Source organism: Porites lutea, chromosome 8, assembly GCF_958299795.1.
Source record: "Porites lutea chromosome 8, jaPorLute2.1, whole genome shotgun sequence".
Classification (NCBI taxonomy): Eukaryota; Metazoa; Cnidaria; class Anthozoa; order Scleractinia; family Poritidae; genus Porites; species Porites lutea.
The window spans coordinates 3,012,404-3,035,456 of record NC_133208.1 but is presented as its reverse complement, the minus strand read 5'-3'; the positions used below and the strand labels follow the sequence as shown (position 1 = coordinate 3,035,456).

Here is a 23,053-nt window from a genome sequence, read left to right as displayed (position 1 = left end):
TCTTCATAACCGTTTGGGCAGGATTTACCTTTGATGCACATGCCTCCTTGTTTCATACAAGAATTGCCTGTTAAAATATAAATTGATGTCTTATCCCTTTCGCGTACAGTTTGACTGGAGGGGCTGGGGGAGAAGGAGTGGGCCGGGTGGGAAGGAGTGGGCCGGGGGGGAAGGAGTGTGCCGGGGGGGGAAGGAGTGGGCCGGGGGGGAAGGAGTCGGCCGGTGGGGAAGGAGTGGGCCGGGGCGGATTGGGTTGTTGTACGTTATATATCCGTACTTCCAAAATTTTTTATTCGATTTTTTAAAGCGCTTTCAGGAGACAGAACCCTTCCACTTCACGAAAGCTCTTCAATTATTGATTACTCAGAGAAATTTTGGCAATTCATTCCCGGCGATTAAAGTTTCTAATTAGCACAATCTTTTTATGTCTCTCTTTTTTTCTTCACTGACCAAAGTTTGAAATTAAAACAATAAACTGATCCTTACGGGAGGAAGTGCATGGCTTATTAAACTCAAATATCCCCCAAAAAGTGATCACGAGCAGATTACGAGTAGTCCCCATTTTCCCTCAGGGATAGTAGAGCGAGCGAAATGCGAGGGCGCGTGAAAATTACCCCACGCGAGAAAGGCGATACGCGGAAGGGAGAGAGAACGACCGGGGACAAGGCAGCTTGAAAAGTCAAAAATTTGCCCAGTCCTTGAATGAGACGATGTGAAAATAGGACTGTTTAGCCTCCTCTCAGGATATTGAAATAGCTAAAAGTGTAAAACTTACGTTACTGTTAGTTATCGAAAAAAAATGTTTTGTTAGTATTTCGTGCCATTTCCGAACACTTAAACATCAAAATTTCACCGTGGGAGTAGCCCTCGGACCCCTTCTTAGTATGATCACCTTTTTTGCCCCCTCGGATTGCAAGTTCTGCTTCCTGGTCCCTGGCATAACCCACAGCCAGGAGACTAAGAACCACGATAAACAACAGGCTTTTCATCTTTCACTCTTCTTTGCCAACAGAATAGTATTAATAGAAACTGAAAACCAAAATAAAAAATGTCATATTAAAATCTGCAAACTGAGCTGGTCGCACTTTGTGAAAATTATAATTTGCAAGACATCAACCAACGTATTCAAAGTTTTAAGGTAGATGTGCCTTCAGATTTCACCAAGAAAGATTATTACGACTAGTGCTCTCTGATGAAATTTGTATTATATCATCTTCATAAACCTACAGGACATTTTCTGAATGGGTGAAGGCACTAAGAAATGTTTTCAGCAGAGAACTGACCTAACAAAAGCAGCTCCTCTTTTCATAGTACCTTTCAAACGTGGTCTATCACAAAACAAACTGTCTCATCGAACTGAAAACTTCTAAAAAGGTGACTGCGATAAAACGCTCTCACCTGAAACTAAAGTCTTAGAGGGATTGACGATTTTTAGATTAAAATCTTGATTACGTCTCATGGAAACCAAGAATCAAGGATTTTTACCAAGGAAAAAGAACAACCAATGCATTGATCGCAAACGGGTTAAAACGTTCTAAAATGTGTTTTTCACAGGACAATGCCTTAGCAAAATTAATCTTAATTCTTAACTGAAGAAAAAGGCAAGCCTATTAGTGGAATTCAGTGTTGGGAGCTAAAAATATCATCGTTCACGTACGAAAAACTAAAAATTATACAGCTTTTAAAAATAATTTAACAGCCTTAAGAACAATCGACCATACTTAACAAAGGTGGTAAATATCGAGCAGAAAAATCAAGTAAAATTAGTTCATCGACGTGGTCACGAAATTATATTTCTTTCTTTTTTATATTCTCAGAGAAAAAACGACGATAAAGTTTTACGAAACCTTGGCCATTTTGTTTTAGGGTGGCGACAAATAATTATATTAAATAAAGAACATGAAAATCTCAAGTAGCACTTAAAAATCTAGTATACCGATTCACTTACCCGATGAGTTAACGCTGAAGGAGATACCACAAGCTTATGACTTGTACCTGTTTTCTTGCCTATATTTATATGGTCAGACAAATCCAATAACCTCTATTCAAGAATTTTGCTAAGAAACGTTTATACCTCAGTAACAATTTAAATTGAAGGATCAAATTTATACAGAAACCAATTATTGTCGAAAATTCGTCCAAAGACCTGATTAATCTTTGATTAATTAACATTTAAATTACCACTAACATTTCATGACCATGATCTCCTCTAGCGTAAAAACAATTCGTGACATTGCTCAGAAACTCTTCGGTTCAAAAAAGGAACTTGTTTTTGTCAGAGAGCAATTTCTCTGGATGGCTCATCTATAACTATCTCCTTTCCTTTGTCACAATCAGAATGGCATCAAAGTGGTGAATCTAAAATTTGGCCATTATTTTTTATAAAAAAAATTGTTACAAACCGAGCTCTAATAACATCTAAAAGATAATTTTCTTACGAAAGTCTTGTTAAAAACCTTATACTAGAAGGCACTTTAAATATACAACTTTCTTAATAAATGACGCTGTTTCATTTTTTAATAGTTTTAGTGCAGTATTCTGTCTGATTGTAAACCAGTAAATTCCCACTACGGCGGATTTCGTTTAATTATTAATAGTTCGCCATACGATTCGTAGGTTCCTGCCCTTCTGTAAAACGTTATTATAAACTTACATGTAAACTTAAATTTTGAACAATTTTTTTTGAAGCAGTAAGTCAATGGTTTAGTCAAAGTGTATCATACCCGTGTGAACCGATTGTGCTCATTAAAAGCTAGAAAATTGCTTTGTTACTGGAATGCCAAAAAATTGCTACCTACATTACCAGATTTTTTTATATAAACGTTAATTAGGAGCTTTATTTTTCGTTCTTCACAATAATTGCTAACGTCAATCAAGAAAAATAGCTCGGATAAATAAATTTTATCGCAAATGTGTGCGCAATTTAAGGGTACCCAGTCTTACTAAGACCAGAACAACAGGATTATTCCTCTGGGGTTTGATTGGGGTTGACCCATCTGTTAATTCCCGAGCTTCTTGTTTGTGTCTACTGACTCACAGATGTCGTCCATGTACGTGTTCTTTTCTAGACCTTCAGCTGCTTTTGGGTATTCTACCTTGTTCTCGTTGGCTGTTTTCCTCAGGGCTATTTGTGCCATGGCGGGCACAAAACAAACTGTCTCATCGAACTGAAAACTTCTAAAAAGGTGACTGCGATAAAACGCTCTCACCTGAAACTAAAGTCTTAGAGGGATTGACGATTTTTAGATTAAAATCTTGATTACGTCTCATGGAAACCAAGAATCAAGGATTTTTACCAAGGAAAAAGAACAACCAATGCATTGATCGCAAACGGGTTAAAACGTTCTAAAATGTGTTTTTCACAGGACAAGGCCTTAGCAAAATTAATCTTAATTCTTAACTCAAGACAAAGGCAAGCCTATTAGTGGAATTCAGTGTTGGGAGCTAAAAATATCATCGTTCACGTACGAAAAACTAAACATTATACATCTTTTAAAATTAATTAAATAGCCTAGAGAACAACCGACCATACCACTTAAAAAAGATGGCAAATATCGAGCAGAAAAATCAAGTAAAATTAGTTCACTGACGTGGTCACAAATTTATATTTCTTTCTTTTTTATATTCTCAGAGAAAAAACGACGATGAAGTTTTACAAAACCTTGGCCATTTTGTTTTAGGGTGGCGACAAATAATTATATTAAATCAAGAACATATGAAAATCTCAAGTAGCACTTAAAAATCTAGTATGCCGTTTCACTTACCCGATGACAGTAACGCTGAAGGAGATACCACAAGCTTATGACTTGTTAAAGTACCTGTTTTCTTGCCTATATTTATATGGTCATTTAACAAATCTACACGAGGAGCCGCAAGCAGTAAAATTTCTGTCCCGTAATTTAATCAAATTTGATGGTTACATTAATAATAATCACTGCATTTGCTCTCTGTAACCTCGTGGGTAGAACATACCTGAAGGTTACGTTAATAATAATCATTGCATTTTCTCTTTGTAACCTCGTGGGTAGAACATACCTGATGGTTACATTAATAATATCACTGCATTTGCTCTCCGTAACCTCGTGGGTAGAATATACCTGACGGTTACATCTAATAATAATCACTGCATTTGCTCTCTGTAACCTCGTGGGTAGAACATACCTGAACGTTACGTTAATAATAATCGTTGCATTTTCTCTTTGTAACCTCGTGAGTAGAACATACCTGATGGTTACATTAATAATAATCACTGCATTTGCTGACCGTAAACTCGTGGGTAGAGTATAATTGCATGGTTACATTAATAATAATCATTGCATTTTCTCTTTGTAACCTCGTGGGAAAAAAAATTAATGCCTCTCTCCTTGGAATTTTGCCCTGTCCTTTGAGCATAGTGATCTTTGGGTAGCGAATTCACGAAAACAGGTAAAACGCTTTTTTTAACAACAGCATTTATATTATTTGGCTTTTTGAGTGAGGTTAAACATTAATGGAATAGAATATAAAAAAAGCTGATAAAGCGGAAAAAGTTTTCTTTACAAAATGCGCTTTGTATAATGTCAAGGAGTGAAATATGCTGCTAGCCCGAAGAAAACCTGTTCCTGCATGAAAAGCAGTTCTGATTCCCTTTTCTTAACTAGACGAGATGCATATCCCTGTGAACCAGTTTTTTAACCAGGAGCGATTCCCACTCACTTCTGATACTTTAGGGACGGACCATTAGAAAACTTATGGAGGGGGCGGGCGAAGTACAAAAAAAATATTCGCGCAAGGCAAAATTAAATGAAAAAAAATTCGTGCACGCCAATTAACCCTAAAAAAATATTCATGCTACGGCCTAAAAAAAATTCATACAAGGAATATGATAACGAAAAAAAATTCCTGCGGCTCAAAAATTCCCCTCCCCCCCCCCATAACTTTTCTAATGGTCCGTCCCTTATGGCACGAGTTCCTATTTCAATATATGTCTAACTCAAGCTTAGCCGCGTGATAGCTCTTCATTAGCGAAAAGGTCCAAGTGATATTTTGATTAACGTGTTGTTTTGGATCCTGAGGTTTTTTAACACCTTTTCTCTAGCTTAACTGGCGGAGATATTCTAGGAATTTGCCCTTCAATTCCAAATTCTTTGATGTGCCGCCAGATGCCGTGCAAAAATATCACCGCTTGCGGCTCCTCGTGCTCTATTCAAGAATTTTGCTAAGAAACGTTTATACTTCAGTAACAATGTAAATTGAAGGATCAAATTTATACAGAAACCAATTATTGTCGAAAATTCGTCCAAAGACCTGCTTAATCTTTGATTAATTACACCTAATTAATCTTTGATGAATTCTCATAATAGAAGAAACCTCAAAAATATCATTTTAATTCCGTTAAGTAAGAAACAACCGTCTGATCTGGAAATCGGACAGGAAGTCGTCTTTCTAATATAGCTTGTTTCTCTATAAAAAAAAAAGATCAGAATTTGTTATAGATGAGACATTTCCCTTCAGCAAATGGGGCAAAACAAGTGTAAGTCAGAAAGCCGTGGATATCAAAAATTAACTTATAAATTACCACTAACATTTCATTACCATGATCTCCTCTAGCGTAAAAACAATTCGTGACATTGCTCAAAAACTCTTCGGTTCAAAAAAGAAACTTGTTTGTGTCAGAGAGAAAATTCTCTGGGTGGCTCATCTATAACTATCTCCTTTCCTTTGTCACAATCGGAATGGCATCAAAGTGGTGAATCTAAAATTTGACCATTATTTTTTATAAAAAATTTGTTACGAACCGAGCTCTTATAACATCTAAAAGATAATTTTCTTACGAAAGTCTTGTTAAAAACCTTATACTAGAAGGCACTTTAAATATATAACTTTCTTAATAAATGACGCTGTTTCATTTTTAATAGTTTCAGTGCAGTAGTTTGTCTAAATGTAAACCAGTAAATTCCCACTTCGGTAGATTTCGTTTAATTATTGATAGGTCGCCATGTGATTCGTAGGTTCCTGCCCTTCTGTAAAAAAAAAATTATAAATTTATATGTAAACTTAAATTTTACTCTGTTTACTGAATTCCATTATAACTTTGATTACATGTACCCACCAGACGTGTAACATTGCACAAAGAGTTGGGTGGGCCGGAAGCTCTAAGTCGGCGCACAGGATTGGTTTAGAAAACAATGGCTAGCCCTAACCCAAACAAAACTAACAATGAACCCCAACTCTGAAACAACAGAGCTTGGGGCCCCCGGGGGGGGGGGGTACTTTAGGAATTTCTGGGTGGGGATGTGCCGCTGGGACCCTGGAACCCTTAACCCTTTACTAGAGCTAGTTCAGCTGAATTTTGCTACGCTATAATAGAGTAAACTCCCCAAATCCCCCCTATCCTTATTCCTAGAGTAGCTGTTTCCCTAGTCTAGAAAAAATCTTCACCCAACTGATCGGTTTGCTAAAAAATGATACCCTATTCTAGACCCAAACGCTCTGATTTATATACCCTATCCTAGAGTAAACTGCTTGAAAACCATACCCTTCACAGCGGCACATACCTATATAGCCCATATGTGGCAGTGCCCCCCCGGGCTTCGGGCCAACACGAACCTATCAAATTAAAGGTTCTAAAGAGGTTCTGGCCAACAGAAAGAGTTACGTGTCTTGCTTGCCAATGAAACAAAGGCCGGTCTTTAATTTCCCTTCAAAAAACTTAGAGGAGGCAAAACAATTATTACCCTGGGTGCCAGAGACTTTTCAAGCGCGGTTTCCGGTTTCTGTCAAGTCTTTATAGTGACCCGCGCGAACAACACCGAAAATTCCCGCTGTACGCGAGAAAAAACTCTGGTACCCAGGGTAAACAGTTATGTCTGAAAGTCGTGAATTTCGCTGAATGTAAAAACTAGTACGTTGAGCAGAAGCTATTAGGTTAAAAAAAGAACGTGGGAATGAAAATGACATAAATTACATAAAAAGGTATCATTGCAGACCGTAAGGTTGAAACAGGATTCCTTAAAACGAGGAGGGTGTTATCGATAACACCCTCCTCGATCTCCATGATTCTTCATATTATACGAAAGCCGAATTCAATAATTGTTTTATTATTCATTCAAAATCATTCCTAGTTTAAAAACATAGTTAAAACATGCTTACCTTCGTCGATGTTAGTTTGTCTTCGATAGTGCACGTTTAGGGTTGTTTAGCTCCGCAAATATTCTCCAAGTAGCAGATGTCGCCCTTTGAGTTGTCTTCTTCCTGTTCTTGCCATGTTTTTAGCGATTACTTCGCCTAGTTCTTACTCTTAAAACGAGTGAAATGTCCGCCAATTTTGTTTTCACAATTAAAACAACTCAACCTCGTCCCCAGGTGTTCTCGGTTAACGGTGAATTAACCTGCAAGGAAGCTGCACTTTTGACGTCATCGGTTGATTAATCGCAAAATTCTTCCAAATTTGGTCATCATTAGCTGGTTATGGTGAATTATGCTTGTGCTTTTAGCCAATCAGAATCGGGAAAATATTTTGAATGAATAATAACTTTATTATTGGTATCAGAACTTCATAAGGTCCAGTTCGGTACGTAATCAACGGCTCCAGAAACGTCGGTATTTCGATTTAATTATTCACTAGCTTGAAGTATTGATTACAGACCGGAATGGAATTAATGCGATCACTCAGTCCGGTTGTTATCAGTGTCGGATTCAGGGGAGGGGCCCGGGGGAACCACCCTCCCCCCCTTATTTTTAGACCAAACTGAGGCCCGAAGGGCCGAAAAAAAATTTGTCTTATCTCGATACGAGATAAAGCAAAGGTTACAATTAGGGTTTGCTTCAGTCCCATTTTTCATTTTCCCATTTTCTGTTTTAAGAATTTCCACTTCTTCTTTTCTAGCGCAGAAATTAGTTAACTTATCACTCCGCGAGCCGAATGACGAAACAGTGACCAAAGACATATATATATATATATGCACAGCTATAAAAATGAATATTTCATTGCAGGGTACAATAATTTTGTTTTACTTGCGTTTTCTGCAGCATTTTGCCATAACAAAAATCAATCCGGTCTGCACCGCCGTGAATAGCTTTACAAGCTGAACAGTGAAATTTTATAAAACATATCCTAAATATCAAAGTATCATCATCCCGCTAAAGATGAACTATGAGTTTGATGGCTTTGTAGCGTTTTTGCCGCCGGTTCTTTGAGTTACCACGCGCGTCACACGCGCGTTTCTGGCGTTTGTACTTTCGCCGGCAAACGCATCCCCAGGAGGACGTGAATTGTACTGTATGAGACCCGTAAGTATTCATGAACTCCTTGGAGTGAGACTGACGAACTTGACCTGATATTTCCCAAGATTGAGACTTGTTAGATCACGTCCTTGATTGTTCTTCAATAATCAACTTTTTCAGCTGTTTTGCTTCCGAAAGACGTACCTTGCCGCCGGTCCTTGCTTTTGTCATAAGGATGGCCTGTTTGTGATGACGTACTTGGCCATAACTCCCTATTTTCTCCTTTTTACTTAAACTGCCATCGCCATGTTCCTTGTTCCATAGTTTTCGTTCCAGCGAGACCAACCTTGCGTCGAAACGGTACAAAAAATAGCACAAGAAGCCAATGTTGCACAGGGCAACCAATAGATTGAATATGAACCCGTAGCACAGAGAACAGGAGTTGTTCTTTCCATTAATTGCGGCCGTTTGTGAAGGAATTTGTCTAAAACGAGCGTTCATGACTTTCGATTTTGCGATACAGCAACTGTTATGTAAGTGATACATTTATAAACAGATTAAATTGCATTCCGTAACTACATCCTGCCAAACAGCTGAATCAATAAATACGCGTTTAACCTCTGTTTAAAGATGACATCAACTTCCGATAGAGCCCTTCTGCATGCATAACTTCAATATTCAACGAGAACGACAAGCATATTCGCGAGCATGCTATCCGCGATCGCTATCCGACTTTTCATAAAAGAGAACCGGCCCTCTCCTTATGAATTGACTGTAAAATTCAAGACCTATTAACTGCCACTTCGATTCAGGACTATTGTTACCTTACCATTTTATCATCTGGAAATCTATTTTTCATTTATTTAATTTTATTTTTCTTAAAGTTTTTGTCGATTTTGAGCTGTGCAGTTAGTGTCATTAGTGCAAAGAGCTGGAAGGCTACAGATCGTGATTGATAAACGGTTCACCCTTGCGAATTCGTGTAATCGGTGCGTAATCTGATTTGGGATGTTTTGGAAGATTATCAGTACCACCCAAGCATGTCTACATTCTTTTCCGCTGACATTTGCCTCGCGCGAGTTCTAGCTAAACGCGCGCGCGCGCGTACTTGTCAGATTACCGATATTGATCGAAAGGAAATGGCTGCGTTACAGGCATTAGGGTGGAAGCATGGAGCAAGCGAGAAGCGTAAGAGCTGGAGACAAGCAAGTAGCGCGAGAAGGGGATGATGATGGGGGATCTACTGGGCGCATAGCCTAGTCTACCTTAGACTACGAGCAGTCTGTTTTTTCTGTAGTCCATCTAGCAAAACGCGAGACACGCAAATGTCGCCTCGCGGCTTCGCCGCTAGCGCGCGCGTGCATTCCCCTTACTAAGTACCCTGTTTACATGGAGCTCCATGTAAACGTGGGGGACCCCGGTCTAGTGGGGTAGGTTTCTTTTGTTTGTGTCCGCCAGAGCGTGAAAACAAAAGAAACCTACCCCACTAGACCGGGGTCCCCCACTCCATGTAAACAGGCCCTAAATCTGACGAAAAAGAGAGACTGCTCGCAGTCTACCTCCCAGCCGTTTTTGTCTCGTCACGCAACGCTCCTCCTCTCGCGTGACGATACAAAAACGGCTGCAAGGAAGAGTAGGTAGAACCTTTATAACCCGGGGGGGGGGGGGGGACTCCGCATATGAAAGGGGTGGGGATGCTCGTCGGAAATTTTGCATTAAACCCCTAAAGGAGACCGATCTGGGAGGGGCCCAAGCTTTTTTTCACCCCTAAAAGAGACCCCGTTAAAATACAGACAATATGTTTATTTTTATATTTTTTCGTGTGCAACCCTAAACGAGACCTTCACGGCTAAATATGATGGCGTTTTGCCCAGAACACCCTAAGTGAGACCAAAATCCGAAATTTATACCCCTAAGCGAGACAACGAGCATCCCCACCCCTTTCATATGGGGAGTCCCCCCCGGGCTTTATAATAGGCCATTATCGAGTTCCCCCAAGCCTCTGTAAGAGAAACAAGGTTAAGCACTAAAAATGATTTTTCATTCTCATGCAAATAAAGCTCGTTTTCACAAGAAAGGTTGTGCACTTGGCCTCACTTTGAAAGTGAGGGCTTTTGGAACTCGGAAGTGGCCTATTAACTCAAATGTCCCCCAAAGAGTAATCACTTGCAATCGGGGACAAGGCAGTTTGAGATCGGCATATTTCTTCTCTTCTAAGCTTAGAAAAATTTTACCGCAAATCTTCTTTTAAGCCCTCCACCCCCTCCCTAACAAGCATCAGAAACACCCATGAAGGCAAAACCACAGCCACAAACCAATGACTCATGAGTCGCATCTTTAGTAGCAGGCCCGTAGCAGGGGGAGGGGCAGGGGGGGCTCGAGCCCCCCCAGAAATTTTCAGACTTGAATTAAATTCTGCTACAAAAGTGGAATTTTTCTACTAAAATGGACAGCTGTCAATGGAAGTTAAAGTTTCAAAGTATTGTCGATCATAGTAAGATTATGTCCTGTTGTTCTTCTGTGCAATTTGGAACTGTGTAAATGAACGAAACCCTATTTTTGCTCTGCCAAAACAACCAACAGCTTCAAAATATCTGCTTATTAAGCATCAAAATAGTCAGAAGCAAAATGGATCGAAATGCACCAATGACAATCTCACCTGAACCACCTCATGATGTTGCCAGTTCACAAGGACAAAACAGATGCTCTGACCCTTGTAGACGTAGCTAATGACTTCGTTGGGGAGAAAGAAAACCGAAAGCAATTTTTTGCCAAATTTTCCGCGAATGATATCCCAAACAAGTTAGTATCCCTAACCCTAACCCTATTTCGTCAAAGTCAACACAAACGGAAAATTAGCGACAAGAACAAAAGGTATTGTAGACAAATGTAGTGATCTGACATGTACCAAGAAGTATGCTTTAACCGAGGGACCGAAGCGGGCGGGGGGGGGAGGAAGTTAATGTGGGCCACTCGCTCAGCCCCCCCCCCCCAGTCATTTTATGCCTGCTACGGGCCTGAGTAGACCTGAATCAGTAAAATTTTCTACCAAATTTTAAAATTAAAACAGTGAACTGATCCTTAAAGCAGGAAGAGTGATAGAAAAAATAAAGAAAGAGAGCAAATATAAAATGGTGAAAGATATTTGTCTCTTACACCAGCTGTTTCCCTTATTTTACACTTCGCCCAATGTAAGGGAATCCAAGACACTCTTCGATTCTGGATTCCATGCTGTGGATTCCAGATTCCAGGTACTAAATTACAGATTCTTTGCCAGTGGATCTTGGATTTCAATCATTATTGGGATTCCGGTTTTGTTAAGAAGTATTTTGGATTACAAAAACCCGGGATTCCGGATTATGGGAATTCCAGATTCCAAAGCAAAAACTTCCTGGATTCTGGTATTCCGATTCCCTAATGTGGGGTGAAACACTTAGAAATGAGGGTACATTAGGCATTCATCCACTTTATTCTAGTATATATATTATATTTATTTTTTCAAACACGTTTTTACTCTCTTTTAAACATCACACAAACACTTCACTTACTGGCCAATAAATTCACCAAGCTGCTGTATAAAGTCTGAGTATGTTAACGGGTTTCTCTAGCTCATACCCCTTAGGAAAACACCCAGCTCCATTGAGCAATATAATCAGTGTTTCACTCTATGGTGGCTGTGGTGTCGTTTTTGAATTCTTTTTCCATGAATTGGCAATGATATGGGGTGTCAAACAACAGCTGGGTGAAAAACCTCTCGGTATGTGACTGTAACAGCCAGTCTTAAGGAACTTTTAAAATAAATCATGATATTTATTAGACTTATTTTTCTTGATTTTATTTCTATCTTTCAAGGTCATAACAATAATCAAAATGGTAAAATCCTCTCATTGCTCTGTTGGCGAGTCTCTTTGATACCAGTTGGAAGTCGTGCTTTGTGTAAAATTTAATAGCGGCTTCTTGAGCGCTGGTTGTCAGCAAAACAATTTGTTTATACCCAACTTGCTTCGCGTAAGACAGAAGTGTGTCAAGAAGTTGTTTGGCGACACCTAATCTACGGAATTTTGGTAAAACAGCCATTCTCCGAAGCCTTCCGACAACTTCCCCAGACTTTCCAAAGCATCCTTCGTGGTCGGTATCGGGAACAAGAGCTACCATACCGATTACTATTTGGTTGCACTCTGCAACCCACAAGTGCGACATCTTTTGCTGGAAATATGTATTGTCTATGTCTCCTAGATCAGTGTCTAAACATCGTTGAATGTACCTTGAGAAACCAATGTGTAACACAGCAAACAAAACAATCAAAATGAAAATGAGAATGATAAAATACAGTGCTAAAAACCAAGAAAACCATACAACACTTAGCACTGCTGCTGGTAATGATAAATATAATCCATAAACAATGGCTTGGTACATGACATCTCGGACTAGGGGACTGCGCATTTCTCCCATGCTTTCAGCAAAGATGTTACGAACCACATCGGTATCACATGACTCAAAAGGACGAATGACAATGTCAGGATATCTGCTTTGTTTGCCATCCAGCTTTAATGTATTGGAATGTTCCTTTTCAAGTTTCATACTTGAATGAAAAGCAAAGTAAATAGAATAATATTTTATACTCTAGTGCAACAACAAAAAAAATTTCCTACCTTGGTCTTTATCAGCAAAAGTGAAAAAAAAAAAAGAAGAAACATTAAAATTACATTAGATGGTCCACTGATTAATTAATTAATTAATTAATTAATTTTAAAAATTGCTTCATTATTTTAAAGCTGTAAAGTTCTCAGAGCCTGTGCACAGACGTCCCCCCTCCCTCAGAAAAAATCGGGGGAAAAGACGTCTGTGAATCGCCGTCATTAATCGTGTTCCAGGATACATTTGCATAAATTATTTTTTGTTGTTGTTTCATCTGACAGTTGAAAAGGTGTTGACAGACCAACACGACTGGGGACTCTTTTAGAGCACGTACGCAGTTATTCTCTCAGATGTTCTCAACACTTATTGCTAAGCTAGGCTCTAACTAGAATATCTAGCTAAAATGTCATTTAAAACAAGTATTTCATGCTTTTGAAGTTTTTTTAAAATTTTTTTTTAGCTCATAAAGTCTGTCTGTTACTGTACATCGATTTCCTGTGGTTTTTGGTTTGACAGAATTTTGATGTCGGAAGCACTGTTACAATTCCTGTCAAGCGTTTTATGCAGGAGTTGATCCACTCAATGATTTTGAGTAGGTTTCATGTAAAGGATCGTTCACTTCTCTTTAGCAAGAAACTACAATAGCCTTACTTTTGCCTAATTTCTATGAGACATGACCTGCACATGTAGGCCAAAAAATAGCCATGGCGTCTCTACACAGGCTAGCGGAACATCTTCACGCAATGTCCACGCTAAAATCCAGATATAAGATCTCTGATTAAGCGTTGATTTCTGTACGTCCACCCACAACCGGTGCAGCAAACATCGGTGGTCTTAATTTCACATGCTTATTCCAGAGAGCCGAAATCCAAGTAAACAAATATAAATGCGGTAAGCTGTCCACAAAGGCTTAGTTTTTCCCCGGGGAATCTATTCTGAGATTCATTCACCAATCGCAACACCAAAAATTATTTGCGTCATGGCATTAACATTACAACCAATCAGAGGCTGTCCCCAACATTTTGGGGACAAAAAATCGTCGGCGATTCACAGACGTCTCTTCTCCCGATTTTTTCTGAGGGAGGAGGGAAGTCTGTACACAGGCTATTAAGTTCTAGTTTATGAGACACTCCTGAACTAGATATGCATGAAACAGTTAAGCAGTTAATTTTAAAAATTAAAATTATCAGTTCAGTATATCAATGCAATATGTTATCAATTTGTTATTGAAATGTCTGACAGGATTAGTTTCTGGCATACCTTTTTCACAATTCAATATTATCATCATCTGAAGAAAATTTATTTAATCCCTGGGGTATTAATCTTTTAATGTAATAGCCCTTATGTGACAAAAAATAAGCCCACTAAATGAAATGTGTTTACTGCATATGTTTAAATGTCCAAAAAGCTTAAAATATTGTAAGTCACCGACAATAAATCCTTATTCACGGACATTTTAAAGACTGACCTTTCTATCATATTTACGCTTTCACTGATTTGAGTAGTCGATTATCTTGCTGGCATATTCTTTTCAACCCATGTCCATCAAAACTGTCTAAAACCCAAGAATTTTGGAGCATTTTTGGAGCATTTTGGATAATGAACGTAAAGTAATGCGCCCGCATTACCGCGAGGAAACTATTCCACGAGATCCGTATGTCAAATATGATGAATAAAATGTACCGAACCTAATTTGCATTAAATATGAATTTGATCAATTGTGGTCAGATATCTTTAAAACTGCTACATTATTTTAGAGAAAATGATTTAAAATAAAAAAAAGTTGTCCTATTCAACAATGATTTTCAGTACCCTAAATTATCCAGAGAATATCGGGAAAATTATTGGGCTGAAACGCAAGGCACTTTTTCCTTCCCTAATCCCTGGTAGAGGGGGGCATTTCGCCGACGGTAGATAAAAGATGATCAATGCAAACAATAGTACTTGTTTTGAAACACCGGTAACAGTAAAATAACTGATAGCTTTGCTCAACAGAGGAGCTCTTATTTATCAATAACTAACCAATCTTAATCAGCGACGATGAGCGAGGAGATACGTCTGCCGTTCGCAGGCTATACTCAGACTCCCTGAAAAAAAAACCCTCTGTTATCAACCCCCACCCCCTCGGAAATTGCCTCCTTTCGGACCCCCCTCCCCTCGGAATTTGCCTCCTTTCGGACCCCCCTCCCCTCGGAATTTCCGTTGCCCTCCGTGGCGGGGGGAGGGTATGGATATTTTTTGGAACTACACATTACAACGTAACTGGCCTCAGATGTCACGACCATTTTCCTTCCCCTCTAGAAGTTCTGTTTTTCTGTTTCAGTTTTGTACGGGGTAACGCAAAATATACCCGCGGCCCTAACCCTGACAGAATTTTCATGTATGGTATTCAAATGATAAACAAATTTTCTTTAGTGTGGAACAAGCCAATCAGAAACACTTTTCTAATCACGTGATTTCTGAACGCGCTACGTTCAAATTTTGAAACATTTGTCGAAGCAAGATGCGAAGGTTTACAACTCTTTGGTTTCTAAAAGTACAATACTCTTTCGCGAACAATTTCTTCTTGCCATCTTTCCTAACTTTGCCTCAAAAGACGTGAATGGAATAGAGGTTCGACGTGACTGGAACAAAGCAAAAGGTTTGTAGACGTTGCCCTTTGAATTAAGCTTAAGTTCATTTTTTGACAAAGTACAGTACTCGGTAAAATGGCTTATTCTATGGCTTCATTTTCATTTTGAAGTTGACAATCATATTTACTGAGGGTAATTTTTTTTTCATTTCAGCCATATTACAAGTGGAAGTTAAAAAACACTCAAGATTGACGTGTCCAACAGGAGTTACAAGTGGAATTATCGGAACAAGCCATTTGAACTTATCCACGCGAACTTAGTTTACACGTGGCCAGGATGATGCACAACAACTCAACCTTCCAAAGGTAAAGACAGTTTTTACTGAAAATAGGCATAGGAATTTCAATTTAGCAATCATTTTGTCCACAAATTGTAATGTTCGTATTAGAGGGACGTTTTTTAAAACTTAACTTTGAAAAATGAGACATTTTATGGTTATTCGTACTTGTGTTCAGCGTTGTTGTTCGATACAGTGTAATGCTACAGTTTAACTCTTGTTTCACCAAATTTGCCTGGAGAATACAGTATTTTAAAGTTATTTTTTTCGAAATATCTTTTCTTCCAGTACACCCGTAATGCTCTCCTGATATTTTCAAATAAAGAAACGGCAAACATTTGATGTAATTAGTTGGCATGAGAGCTTCAAAAAAGCATTATGTTCAATAAGCAAAACAACAATTTTGCACGTGCAGCAAAATTTTTGGTACACTTTCTTTGACGTGCTGCATGACTACGACGTTAAATTCTCTAATGCGATGGTTTATGGAGGACGAGACGGCAAGATGAATTTCTCTTTCGGCTGCTTTAATTTATAACTTGAGTTTGGTTACCCCGAACATTCACCCACATTAAAAATTATCAAACTTATGGCGACAAAATTTGAATAAACGCAAAAGTCTTTTTAAAAGTGACGTTTTCGCTAATATATAGGACCTAGCCAGTGCTAAAAGCGAAGCTCTCGATAATATTTATAGTTTGCTGAAACAAAATATAAAATTGTGTACTGCTCAAAAGCGGCGAACGCGACGAGAACGGTGAAAAAACAACAATAGGTCTAATTAGCAACAAAGCAACATTGCACGTGCAGCACACTTGTACAAAAATATCGGACAAAAAATATCGGACATTCAAATAGATCAGAAAAAAAATCTGATAAAAAATCGGAGAATTGATCGGACAAATAGATCGGATAAAAAGATCGGAGAAAAAAATCTGACATTCAAATTTCTCGGACAAAAAATCAGAGAAAAAAAAAATCGGACTTTAAAATAGATCGGACAAAAAATTGAACAAAAAATTCGGAGAAAAAATCCGACATTCAAATAGAACGGACAAAAAATTGGACAAAAAACATTGGACAGAAAAATCCGAGATTCAACTAGATCGGACAAAACATCAGACAAAAAAATCGGAAATTAAAATAGATCGGACCAAAAATATCGGACATTTAAATAGATCAGAAAAAAATCAGACTAAAAAATCAACAAAAAAAAATCGCACATTCAAATAGATCGGACAAAAAATCGGACAAAAAAATTTAACAAAAAATCGGACATTCAAATAGAACGGACAAAATAATCGGACAGAAAAAATCGGAGAAAAAATCGGACATTCAAATAGAACAGAAAAAATAATCGGACAAAAAATGGGAAATTTAAAAAAAAAATTGGACAAAACATCGGAAAAAATTAAATAGTGTGTTGCAGTGCCAATGAGTAGTTTTTATCATGATATTTTCCAGCATCTCTTCTGTTAGATTTCGTTGCTTGGGATAATAATTCCGTGTTCATTCATTTATATTTTGTCTCCTTTACGTACAATTTTCAGCCCACCAATAAACCAGACCACTTAAAAACGGGCAGACCGGTTGAACAGACCATTTTCCTCGCAGCAGATATCCAAACCAGGCCATTTTCCTCCCAGCATACCTCCAGACCAGGCCATTTTCCTCTCAGCAGACCTCCAGTCCAGACCTTTTTCCACGCAGCAGACCTCCAATGCAGACCATTTTCCACGAAGCAGACCTCCAGGCCAGACCATTTCCCACGAAGCAGACCTCAGACCATACCATGACCAGACCACCTACCTCCCAGCTTATCAGTCAGCCACAAATTTGCACAGAACGCCCAACTTCCAGACATTCAGGTCAGATCGTTTCTTTATGGGTTGGGTTAAGGGAGGTTAATAAAAACAGCTCTGGATGAACCTTGCAACGCATACTATCCACACACGTTCGGCTTGAAGTCCCTGGACTTCGTTTTCGGCTTAATTTAATCGTAGTTAGATTAGTTAGCGGGTTCCCTGGGCTGGTTAGGGCCTCCCCTTCCCTTTTTCATTCCTGGGTTGCTTTGCAGGTATTCGGCAATGATAGGACTTTTTCAAACAAATTTCGGCTTCAACTCGGCATTTTTTCGTCTTTTCGTCGGATGCATTTCATCGTCACGTCATCGTCGCCGTCGCCGTCGTCGTCGCTGCTGTCTCCCGCTTAGTTGCGCCATAAAGAAAATCAATTTATCTACTACACTTTACTTGACAGTTAATCTACTGGACAAGTAAAGTTCTTATCCGCAAGGTTCAACCAGATAGATTATTTCAAAGTAGAAAACTAGAGACTACAGACCATTTAACTGTTGTAGCGGGACCTGATTTGGCCACCCCTTACATGTTGAGTGGTTTCTCTAGTTGCAGGTAGTTAATTAGTTTAGCCTCGCAAATTTGGTTCTGTTTCACCTAAAAAAAAATTACCCTGCAAACTGTTTGGTCTTATTTGAAAGCAAAAATACCGATTGTAGAGTGCCGGAAAGTTTCGGAATGAATGAGTTTTGTACCAAATTTGCGAGCGTACAGTGCAGTGTAGAGATGAGTCTTACAAAAACCTGCGACCAGGCGTTCCTTTCCGAGAAGGGCAAAAATCTTGTCGCAGGTTTATCAAGGGCAGCATGGGACAACGCACACACCCTAGGCTAGATCGTTTACAAATTGTAAGCGTAGGAAGCCTTCGAGTCCAACCTACGACGCAGATTCACCGCCGGAGGAACATCACCCAGCCAACAGGTTGTTAGCGGAGCTAGTAGCCTGTGGAATAGACACAGGGATACCACTGGCCGCAATCATGGTTCAGAAACACGCATGTGTAGGTGACTTTTCCTTAGCATGTGGGTTTCTGAATTTGCGTACACTGGTACTCTTGTGTATACTTCACTGGCTATAGTTAGACTTGCTGAGCCAGTCAGGTAATGGGGGGGTTTTCTCGTTATGACATTATTGACACTTAGACGACTGGGTTTGTCTTCTTGTTAATCTTGTCCTGCGAGGGAATTCTTCTCAGGAAGCCCTGCATTGCAGTTCGCAGGCACAGATCGTCTACAAATGGTAGGCGTAAGTAGTCTTCACGTCGGAAGCACACTGGCAGAGGGTGGTTCGTTTTTCAAGAATTACCAGAAGTCCCTTGTATAGAAAAAGAAGAAGCCGGCCGAAGAACGAAGAACAAAGACGGTCGAACGCCATAGAAAGCGTAGAAAACATAGTCAGTTTAAGTAGACGAGGTAGCTGCCATTGCGGCGATGAAGGAGGCCAACGAGGCATGCGCGACCAATCCAACGATGATGATGATGATGATGATAAAGATGGAGCTGACAAGCACGTCGTCGTTTGCACTTCACAGTCAGTCCTGTGGCCCCTTAAGTTTGACAATTAAATTTAATTTAAAGAGATAACTACGGCAAAACACACCAGAAGCGTGATCGTTTCCCACGCTTACAAAAGCCAAGGACAACGTAGTGTAAACGACGACTTGCTGATTAGGAAGGAGGATAGCCATAGTAGACAGCATATAACAATAATTATAAAGAGCTGGTTCAACTAACATTGATGCCCACCGACGATTCACGATACAAATGCGCACGTGCAGGAAGCAAACTTGGAACTAAGCGTTTTTTTCTTAGTTTTCGTACATAATAAAACGAAGTTTGCTAAAAGTTTGTTAAGGTAATTTGGAACCAATGTTAGTAAAAAGTGATGCTTTGAAACGTAAAACGTTGTCTGGACCTTCGTCTCTGTTTTGGTAGCGCGCGGCAGATGATGGGTTTCAATGTTTGTTGAGACAGCTACTGTTACTTTATTAATATAATTGGCCGGCTGGACATCTTCTTCCGGAGCAACTTCATTTCATCATCTGAACAAGCCAGCCAACCAACCACGCCTAACCACGCAGCATCTAGAACCCAGTCCCCATTGGCACAGCATGACCGTGAGCATGGGCATGAACGTGGCGACGCATGACGAACGAGGCAGCAACCCATATAAGGTAGGGCTGACTCATATGGTGCATCGCCTGTTAAAACTGTTTTCAGCGGAACGTCGCGTTAATTAGAAACGGAGAGTGCTGGAGTAACATTTTCTATATTCTACGAACGCGTGTGCAGGTAAGTCTGCAGTTTTTGCAAACGTTGCACCATATTAGTCAGCCCAAGTAACCATAGGGACGCCAGGTTAGTGAATTTGTTTTTTTAGTTACATAATAATTCGGTTCGGCTATCAACTCGGCGTTTTTCCGATTTCGATTCGACTTTCGGTGTGCGAATTTATCTTCAAACGGCTAAAGGCTTGGTATCGACAATGTTTCGATAGCAGCCACTGTTCATCCCTGCGTACGGTCCGGGGGGGACCCTGGGATGTCTCATTCGAAATGTCACATTTTAAGGACATATGGACATTCCTCGGTTTCAACTGGACCCTAAATTTTTCTCGTAGGAGCGCGCCCTTTATTGAAGTAATTAATCATCCTTTGTAACTGGTTACTGTTGATTCAATAAAAGAAACAAATGACTTTTGGGTTGTTGGTGTGTGTTTTTTCTATTAAACATAAGCATTAATAACTTTCTTAGCACTAAAACTGTATTTAGTAATAGTGACGGAAGAAATTAGCATGAATAAAGTAAAACAAAACACACTTAGTTGTCAGAGTCTTTTTTATAGCTTATTTTTAAGGCTTCATAGTTAAGTAGATGAACTACTAATGTTTTTGTTTCAGCAACACGAATCGGCATCTTTACTTTGTAACCGCTACATGAATTCAATAAAAGAAACAAATTTTTTTGCTTTGTTGGTGTGTTTTATCTATCAAGCATTCACTAATAACGTTCTTAGTACTAAAACTGTATTTAAAAATAGCTAGAAGCAATAGCATCAATAAAATAAAACAAAAAACACACGCAGTTGTCAGAGTCTTTTTTTACAGCTTATTTTTAAGGATTCGTAGCTAAGTAGATAAATTACTAATGTTTTTTTTTTCAGCAACCTCGAACGACAACGAATCGGCATCTTTACTTTGTAACGCTACATGGAATTCAATAAAAGAAATAAAATATTTTGTGTTGGTAGTGTCTTTTTTCTAATCAAGATTTATTAATAACTTTCTTAGTAGTAAAGCTGTATTTAATGATAGTTAAAAACAATAGCATCAATAAAATAAAACAAAAAACGCACGAAGTTGTCAGAGTCCTTTATTATAGCCTTTCTTAAAGGTTTTATAGGTAAATAGATAAATTACTAACGCTTTTATTTCAGCAACCTCCAACATCAAGGTTTTTTTCTCTTTTTTACTTCCGGCTATGTGTTTGGAACGAGGAGCGTATAAAGAATACATCTTTGAGGGTGCGCCCAGTCAACATCGAGTACTGCTTTGGCGGCCAGCGTTCCTGAAGAAACGCTTCAAATCACTGAAATCCGAATGAAGTAAGAGTTCGTCTGCTCCAAGTTAACAAGATGATTTGTACCTAGTCAGTAATGTGGTTGCACTTTGATGAACAATAAAGTTGTTTTACTATTGCGTTTCAGTGTCTTGTCTTGTAAAACCGCACAAAGTGAGACTAATATAAAGAGATTATCATTATTGTAATATGTTGTCTTTTTTCATCAATAAAGTTGCAAGCACACAATGATCTGTTCAGTGTTACGTTTTTCTACTAACCTACTATAAAACCTAGAAAGTTATATTTCAGGAGCATGAAACGCGACCTTTTTTGACAATTTTTTTCGGAGAATAAATGGAGGAGAGATGTATACTGGGCGCGCCCTGTTCAAGAAGTGCAAGACATCATTTTCTGGCGTTTTCTGTTCAAGATGTCACTTTTTTAACCACGTTTTTGGTGAGTCCATTGGAGCGATTAAGACCTGGAAGAAGGATTTCACGTTCTTCTAAAGGTAAGGCAAATGCTACGTATTTGAAGCTATTTTAATGTCCAAGTTTGTATTTTTATAGTTTCCAGGTCACACAAGCAGCAGTTGAGAGAGATGAGTACGCGTGCCCTTTCCATATTGATAGATGAAAAGAGAACAAGGAATGTACCGTAAGTAGTTAAGAAATTTAACATTTTCACAGCACAGAAAGACTGGAAAAGGTTCAAGCTACATGTTTGTCAAAATGAAGGAACTAAACTGTGCATTATGTACATATGAAATCCATCCACAAACGATGTGCTGGATCATACTTTAACCGCGGTATTCCAACTTGTATACAGACATATGTTCTTTCCCCACATTTCTTGTCATTATTTCATTTCATACTAATCAATGTCTTGGACGAAGCTGTTGTTTATTTAAGCAGGCAAGGTACTCCAGAAGTTCAGCCTGAGATGCCCTCGTTAACGTGCTTTAAAGCAGTGGCGTTGACTTGCTGTCTGGTAAGTGTACTTATTACTAATAAGAGAAATTTTAAAAAGCTAGTACATATGTCAACACCTGTCTAACGCAAACGAGAGAAAAAGGAGAGAAGTTTATCACTAAGCTTTTGCATCGCAAAATCATGCAAACTGAATTTGAATTTTGTATTAGTCTGGTCAGGAAATCCCAGATGTTTTAGCAGACCCAGGGGTCCTCCCTGTAATGGCTATGGGGGTAGACTCCGCCCGAAAGGGATGCGTTTTCAGGTTTTATGTATATGAAAGGGGTTGGAACTCTGTCATTTCGGTCTGTAAAATGGCTCAACAGGGTTAAGAGATTCATTTCATGGCCGTGAAAAAGTCCAGAAACTTCAAAGAGTGCATTTACAGCAGTTAAAATTGATACAAAGTTCTAAACAAGATATGTGAGAAGAGCACCATTTTTCAATAGAGTGTATGTATGCTGAAGGGGTACTTTGCCAGAAATGGTATATCAAAGGGTAAGGGGGTCAGACCTAGGGGCGGAGCCTCCCCGTATTAAAATTTGTTGAGTAGCCCCCCCTCCCCCTCGGGATAGCAACTAACAAAGTGGACTTTCATCTAGGGCAGTAAGAAGTTTCTATTAATTGACCTTACCTTCTGATAACCTCATCCAATGTTTTCTCTTCTTTATTTTTTTTCAGCGTACCAAAACATCAGATTGTATTCAAAAGCCAAACCAACAGAGCAGGCCGGACCATTTTGCACAGGCTCACCAACAGACCAGACAACTTTCTCTTAGAAGAGCACCATGCAGTCCTGATCATTTTCCTGTTGGCATGACTACCAGACCAGACCATACCTATCCACCATCCTACAAGACCAGCTCATACAAGGTAGGGTTGACTCTTATGGTGCATCTTCTGTTTAAAGCTG

At 39.1% G+C, this 23,053-nt stretch overlaps 1 protein-coding gene across 1 annotated transcript; it reads right to left on the bottom strand.

Annotated features, from left to right (window-relative positions):
* Positions 1-12,042: 12,042 nt before the first annotated feature.
* On the bottom strand, positions 12,043-12,813 carry LOC140945985 (N-acetyltransferase 8-like). The gene has a single exon (XM_073395051.1). The coding sequence runs from the start codon at positions 12,784-12,786 to the stop codon at positions 12,046-12,048; it is 741 nt and encodes a 246-aa protein (XP_073251152.1). The 5' UTR covers positions 12,787-12,813; the 3' UTR covers positions 12,043-12,045.
* Positions 12,814-23,053: the final 10,240 nt, after the last annotated feature.

What these genes read in the sequence shown, in the direction of transcription:
- LOC140945985 (XM_073395051.1), bottom strand. Translation starts at nt 12,786, where the DNA reads ATGAAACTTGAAAAGGAACATTCCAATACATTAAAGCTGGATGGCAAA.